The sequence below is a fragment of the Arachis ipaensis genome, chromosome B08 (assembly GCF_000816755.2).
Source record: "Arachis ipaensis cultivar K30076 chromosome B08, Araip1.1, whole genome shotgun sequence".
NCBI lineage: Eukaryota > Viridiplantae > Streptophyta > Magnoliopsida > Fabales > Fabaceae > Arachis > Arachis ipaensis.
The window spans coordinates 4,288,407-4,296,055 of NC_029792.2; the positions used below are offsets into that span (position 1 = coordinate 4,288,407).

Consider the following 7,649-nt stretch of genomic DNA (forward strand, 5'->3'; position numbering starts at 1 on the left):
CCTTTAGTATGAAACCCTATGTAATTCCAAATGTCTCTTCCAGACAATTCACTAAGTTTTGGATTAGTAAAAGCTTCTAATAAAAAGGAATTCAACCAGTTTTCGAAAATTTCTTTTTCATTCTTTTTACCGTCTAAATCGAGCATTCTTTCTCCTTCTATTTCCTGGATTTTAGGAACGTATTTTGATGGTATTTTTGTATATTTTGAATCTTTATTTATAAACCCTTTTTTAAAAGCATAATTATCAAAACCTGTTTCCCATTTAAATTGAGATTGATTATCCTTAGATGTTCCAGCTTCATTTTTTACTTGTATTGGAATTGCTGGTTCTTCGTCACTTGAATAATCTAGGATGTGTTCTTCATTTTCTATATTTTCAGAATTTACTAATTCTTCTTCTATTTGAAAACCCTGTTCCATAATATTATTTTCTTGAGCCATTTTTAATTGTTTAAAAAGCATTGTAACTTCTTCTAATTTTTCTTAAATATTCATAATTTTAGTGGTGGTTTTACTTTTAAATCTGTTATGTTGATTATATTTTGAAATTTTATAGATACTAATATTTCTTCAAGCATATCTACTATAGAATTTAATTGTGGATTAAAAGTATGATAAAGATGTGGGGAATCATTTCCATGGTAACATTTTTTAGAAATTCCGTGTGAAAAATAAGTTTTTTCAGGTTTTTGAAGTCCTTCAATAAAACTTATAGTAAAATAAAGATTTTGAGAAAAATCATTTTGTATTGATTTTAAGAATTCGGTGTCATTACAGTTAACATTAGTTAAAATCATTAATTTTTGATCTATTAATTTTGATAACTTAATTATTTCTTCTCTTAAATCTTCTAATTTACTTTTTTCAATTAGGTGACGCTTTTTTTTGTGAAGAGCTACGGTTTTAAGTGAAAAGTGTGGCTTTGAAAAGTGTAATTTAGTAAGCAAATCTGTAAATCTGTATGACTTTTGCTCTGTATCCTATAATTCACTTATTTATATTTAGAAAAGAAAAGACAAGAAGCAGAAAATACATAGGAAAAAAAAAGTGAAAGAGAAAATAAAGAGATAAAGTAAGATGCGAAATGCTAAGTAAGAAAGAAAAGTAACGCATAGCAATTAGTAATACATAAGAATCATCTGCGGGTTAAGGGGGTCAAATACTCAAATCCTCACAAATGGTTTCAGAAAATTGAAAAACCAAACACCAAAACTAAACTTAACACTGAATGGACTGAACACAGCACTTTCTTTCTTTCTCTCTCTTCAGTATTGTGTTTCTTTTCTCATTCTCTCAGCTTTGCTTAGATCCAGGTACCTCCCATGTCGTTTTTTAGCATTGGTTTATTAAAGTTTGATGCTTTGAGCTTGTACGCTTCGATTAAGGATAAAATCTTTTGTGGGTTTTGCTTGGTTGCTGTATTTAGCTTAGCATGTCTGTGAAATCTTTCAATATATGTTATGTATCTTCTAATTCTCTTAGTTATTTATGTTTCTGTGTTTTGTAATCCAAAGTGTTGCCTTTTGGTTCCACAAAGTGATAAAGGAATAGTGGTTTGGTACTTTGGTTTGTGTGTTAGCTTAGCTGAGCTCAGAGCAGCTGGTTATGCCTAAATGAGAAACCATAGGTGCAAGGTTTGATTTTTCTTCCATTTGTTACAATTTTCATGGAGAACACCTATGGAGTTTTGTGTAAGTGACCCTGGACCTCTTACTTGTTAAGGTTCTGCCATGAATGTGTTTATTCTTGTTCTTTTTGTTGCTTAAAGATACCATTTTTTAAGCATCTCATCATGCTTTTCCGTATTAATAGTAAGTTATTGTGATATCTGTGTTATTTTGATAAACAATAAGTATTAGATTAAATTTGTCCCCTTTTTCAATCTTTTCTTCTTAATTTTGGTTTCGTGATTTGAATGACAGGGTGTTGTTGATAGTGTTAACTACTGATAGAAAAACAATGTATTGGTATATGCTTTAAGGAGATACCCTCTGCTTGTGAAATTGACATATAAACTCTGACATCTAGAAGAATTTTAGATATGGAAGAAATACAGTCTCAATCAGATAATTATAGGTCTTCATCATCTTCAGCAAGCAGCCCGGCAAGTAGGGTTCCATCAAGTAACTTCTTCTACTTGCGAAAACCTGGTTCAATCAGGCAGCCAATTTCGTTTGAGGATTCACCTGAGTGGGAGGATACTGATACAGATCTTAGAATTGAGGAAGGAGGTGACTCCATTAATGCTGCGACAACACCGGCTTCTCCTTCTCTCTCAAAGATCAACAGTGGATCCTTGCCGTCACCTCGTGTACCGGAGGGTGTGGTTATACCTCGCAAAATTGCTGGGGCTTCTGTTGCTTGGAAAGATTTGACTATTACAATAAAGGGAAAAAGGAAGTACTCTGATAAGGTTATTAAGAGTTCAACTGGTTATGCTTTACCGGGGACAATGACTGTAATTATGGGTCCTGCCAAATCAGGAAAGTCTACTTTATTGAGAGCCATTGCAGGTATAGAAGCATGCTTTGTTTTGTTCTTTTTTAGTAAGCATTTAATGATCTTCCCATGCATGACTGAATAATCAAAGCTCAAATGAGTTCCTTTCTTTGCCTCAGGAAGATTGCATCCGTCAGCCAGGATGTATGGTGAAGTGTTCGTGAATGGGGCTATGGGTCATATGTGAGTTCATAACTTCATATTCTGATTTGCTGTTTAGTTTTTGAATTTCCATTTCTAGTGATCAATATGATTGAACACAATTGGCTTGTCAACTTTGATCAACCTTATATGCCATTATGCCCCAATATATTAAGATAGACTATATCTGCATTTCTTGCTCAAATAGAAACATTTATGTGCATCAGAGATTCTAAGTTTTGGTTTTTGATCTTTAGAGTATTAGGTGATAACATGATGCTACCTGGGTTTTAACTTTAATTAGCTTTAGGTTGTACAACTTGTATATGTATACTGAAATTTATTTGTTTAATTTTCAGGGCTATGTGTATTTTAAGTATATTAAAAGCAAAATAAACAGGAGGCTCCGATGTTACTAAAGGGAAAGTCTAGAGACACTAATACAGAGCTTATAAAACCGACTAACTATACAGATCATCTTCATCGGCTGCGCCAGCAGCAGTTGCAAAGGGATCAGATCCAGTAGTCCTCTCAGCAGTTTCTGGAAACCTAAACTCACTTCCGAATCCCCTCGACTGCTGTAAGGTCTGAGCAAATGCCTGGTATTTGCGAATATCTGCGTCGCTGACACTCCTGCGGGCAAACTTCATTGACTCTTCAAAATGAGCAGCCTTGATCTCTGCAACTTCGTCGTCGACAACATCTTCATCCATGGCCTCAGGGTTCTCGCTTTTCCTCCTCTCTCGTTCTATGTCCTGAAGTAAATCATACAATTCATCAGAGTTTTGTAATTGACCAATGACAACTTAATCTAATGTTGCATCAAAAGTATACCTTTTCGATGTTTTCTCTAATAGCATATTTGCATGCTCGCTGGCATATCTCAGTAATATCAGCACCACTGAATCCTTGAGTATATCTGGCCAGTGCTCTCAAATCAACATCTTTGGACACAGGTGACTTCCTCAAGCAGGCCTTGAAGATCTGGTGACGGGAATCCTCATCGGGAAGAGGAATATAGATCAATTGATCCAGACGGCCTGGCCGAAGAAGTGCTGGGTCAATGATGTCTGGTCTGTTAGTTGCCCCAATTATGAACACAGTCTTTTTGGCTGACATGCCATCCATTTCAGTCAGAAGTTGATTCAAAACTCTGTCAGCAGCACCACCAGCATCCCCAACACTGCTTCCTCTCTATACATGAATGACACAGTGATGTTTATACAAACAATTGTAAAATATTAACCTTGTCCCACAAGATTACAATGTAACTCAATTTGATTTAGTAGCATATTAATAGAGTAAGAGACTAAGAGTGTGATGTAATAAGAAAAACCAACCTGAGTGGCAATGGAGTCGAGCTCATCGAAGAAGAGGACACACGGAGCCGACTGTCTAGCCTTGTCAAAAATTTCTCTAACATTGGCTTCACTTTCACCAAACCACATTGTAAGTAATTCTGGGCCTTTCACACTGATGAAGTTAGCTTGACATTCATTAGCAATTGCTTTGGCTAACAAAGTTTTTCCACATCCTGGAGGACCATAGAAGAGGACTCCTTTAGATGGTGACATGCCAAACTTCTCAAACTTTTCTGGGTGCTCCACAGGATACTGAACAGTCTGAGTCCACAGAAAAACAAAAAAGCAGTTAGAAATTAAATAAATATGTAAAATAAGCAACAGTGTGAAGTGCATAGTAGCAAGATTTACCTCTTGAAGCTCACGCTTGACATTCTCAAGGCCTCCAATGTCCTCCCAACTAACATTAGGCACTTCAACAACCTGTCAAGTGTCAACAAAGGCAATTCGTTACAAAATAAACCATAATGTAGGAAAACCATATCACCTGATCAACTAATGATTTGAGACTATAGGGATACAAAGCAAACACTTACAGTTTCACGCAAAGCAGATGGGTTGCTCGTTCCAAGAGCGGTCTGGAAATGCTCATTTGTAACTGCCATAGAATTCAGTATTTCAGCATCAATAGTTTCATCTTCCAAGTCAATGACATCCATCTTCTCTCTAATGCATTGCAAAGCAGCTTCAGTGCAAAGGGCAGCAAGGTCTGCACCAACATAACCGTGTGTGTCTTTGGAAATCCTCTCTAAATCAACCTACAGGAAAGTGGCGCTAGTGTTAAGCAACAGAAAATTAAGAACATTAAAGAATTAACGAACAACCTACAACCAGTGCCACAGCATGGCATGCACAACCTGGTAGAGTGTATACACGCCAACAAAGATAAGAGACAATGAAACTTACATCATCAGAGAGCTTCATGTTTTTAGTGTGTATACGAAGAACTTCAAGTCGGCCAACCTCATCAGGAACACCAATATCAATTTCCCTATCAAATCTACCAAACCTTCTCAATGCTGGGTCAATGCTGTTTGGGCGATTGGTAGCTCCAATAACAATGACATGAGCACGAGATTTCAATCCATCCATAAGAGTCAAAAGCTGTGAAACAATCCTCCTTTCAACTTCACCATGTGTCTTCTCCCTCTTGGGTGCAATAGAATCAATTTCATCAATGAAGATGATGGATGGTGCATTCTTTTCAGCCTCTTCAAATGCTTTCCTCAGATTGCTTTCACTCTCTCCTGCCAGTTTGGACATAATCTCCGGTCCATTTATACAAAAGAAGAAAGCTCCCGTTTCATTAGCAACAGCTCTTGCTATCAGTGTCTTCCCAGAACCAGGGGGTCCATAAAGTAGAATACCTTTGGGTGGTTTCACACCAATCGACTTAAAGAGTTGTGGATGCCTCAAGGGAAGCTCTACCAACTCACGAATTTGTGCCATTTGTTTCCTGACTCCACCCACATCATCATATCCAACTTCATCCAGCCTCTCTTCATCCTCTCTTTTCAAAGGCTCCCCCTCACAGAAGATTTCAGTATCTGGAGCAACCACACAATACTCCCCAGGATCAGTTTCAATGACCTTAAACTCCACACTTCTCATCCCTCCACGGACAAGAAATAGATCTCCTTTTCTGACAGGACGATAAGCTTCCAAGAAGTAAGCTGCAAATTTTACATTAAAAAGTTAAAATATATTACAAGCACCAAAATAATCATATTCCACACGTAATATTAATGCCGTCCAAGAAACTGAAGATTATAGCTTCTATATATACTACTAAGAGTCAGTTTGGCATGCATTCAAATCAATTCAATTCAATCAAATATCAAGAAAGGTGACAATCAATCATATGAAGCTTGACTAGCCAAGACTACTGTCTCTCCAAAAAAAATAATAATAATAATAGCTTGCTATAATTATAACACAAGCAATGTGAATGTGAAAAACACAAGTCAAGTATAGCCTAGTCAAAACAAAAAGTTGTAAGGACTTTTAAAAGAGGTAAGAAATTTTGCAAAACACGCTGACAATCAGTAACGAAATCTTATAACATTAATAGAAATACTCAAATTAAAGTATTCATCACTAAGTGCAAGCTCATAAAGCAAGTCAAATTCAGTAGCTAGCCCTAAACCCGCAACTTAAGAGAAGCTCAAGGTAGAAACTCACGTTTCAAGAAAGCATCAAACAGATTGCCAGTGACACCTTCAATGGTATCATCAATAGGCAGAATGTGCACACGGTTCCCGTACTTCACATCAGGGCACTGGTGCACAGACACAACATCTCCAAGACGAACCCGCAAATTCGACCTCACAACTTTGTTCATCCTGATCTTGGGCTCTTCACAGGTGTCATCAGCAAGAGCTATGCAAACAGTATCCCTCCTTTTCTTTCCCTGCAAACATATACAAATCAAAAACCTCATCTGACTTAAAAGTTGCAACACAAGAACAAATATAAAAGATAAATTAATTAAAACTTTAAGACATTCTGATAGTTATACTCCAAACTCGAAATGCTTTCATTTGATACAAATTTTCGTAAATAATATTTTAAATTTAATCCAACTTTATTTGCAACCATGTCAATCAATCATGATCTTCTTAGTATACATGGCCTAGTACTCCACAGTATAAAATTCAAAAGCTCACACTACCATCCGCTAAGAAAGAACAAAACAAAACAGCATCCCAGTAAGAGACTCTGAAAAAGAGTACTTTCTGTGGAGGAATCCAATAAATCAATTAAGAGTTAAGACACAGCAAGAGGAAGGTAAGTAAGAAGATAGAGGAGGGTGAGAAAAGTGACCTTGATGAGGATAGTGTCGCCACGGAAGAGCTGGAGCTTCTCCATGGTATTAGGGTGCATGGACACCACGGAGTTGTCGTCGTTGACGGCTTCATCCACCACGAGACGGTTGGGCGACTTCTTCCGCTCAAGAATCGCCGTTGAGTAGTCCTTCTTCCCCGATTTCCTGAAAATTCAAATTCACAAGAAACAAAAACTTCAATAATCCCAAAAGTATAAAAAAGTTACCTAACACATGAACAAGAAGAACTACTTAGTGGGGAGTGAAAGAGACGATTTTTGAAAGGGAACAGAAGAATGGCAGAGTTGACTTACGGGTCTGATGATTCGCCCTGATTAGACATTGGAAGTTTGGAACTGAAGTGGAAGATCAGAGAGAGACTTGGTTGGTGGTTGTGTGTACCGATGAAAACAAGAACTCGCAAGGAGAAAGCTAGCTTGCTCAAAATCTGATATTTTTGTTCAAGAGCGAGTCCTTCATTTATATGAAAAGAAAAGAAAAGATAAAGATAAAATAACAGTTTTATTCTCTAATTGTTATCTTCTTTTTTTATCTTTGAATGTAGAAGATATTTAGATTTTTTTTCATAATTTAAACTAATCAATTTGAATATTCAAAGAATAAGGTAATAGATAGATATTAGAACAATTAAAAAAAATGATAAAAAAAGGACTTTTAATCACTACATTCAACATTTATTTATTTTTTTTATCAACTTTATTTTTATATATATTATTATATTATTTATAAGATTCTTATTATTATTTTTTATATGAGTTTTTTTTATTATTTATTATTTATATTTTTTATTAATTTTTAATT

General features: G+C 35.9%; 2 protein-coding genes across 2 annotated transcripts; one reads left to right on the forward strand and one right to left on the reverse strand.

Moving 5' to 3' along the window:
* Positions 1,019-3,257, forward strand: LOC107612969 (ABC transporter G family member 3-like). Its single transcript, XM_016314775.2, has 4 exons — positions 1,019-1,315; positions 1,925-2,515; positions 2,621-2,684; positions 3,002-3,257. Exons 2-4 carry the CDS (start codon positions 2,044-2,046, stop codon positions 3,036-3,038), a joined length of 573 nt encoding a protein of 190 aa, XP_016170261.1. The 5' UTR covers positions 1,019-1,315; positions 1,925-2,043; the 3' UTR covers positions 3,039-3,257.
* On the reverse strand, positions 2,954-7,171 carry LOC107612968 (cell division cycle protein 48 homolog; the record flags this gene model as incomplete). Its single annotated transcript, XM_016314774.2, is given in 9 exon segments — positions 2,954-3,397; positions 3,477-3,836; positions 3,983-4,264; positions 4,355-4,426; positions 4,540-4,761; positions 4,910-5,676; positions 6,185-6,413; positions 6,827-6,992; positions 7,142-7,171. Coding segments are annotated over 9 exon segments (2,421 nt in total). The 3' UTR covers positions 2,954-3,103.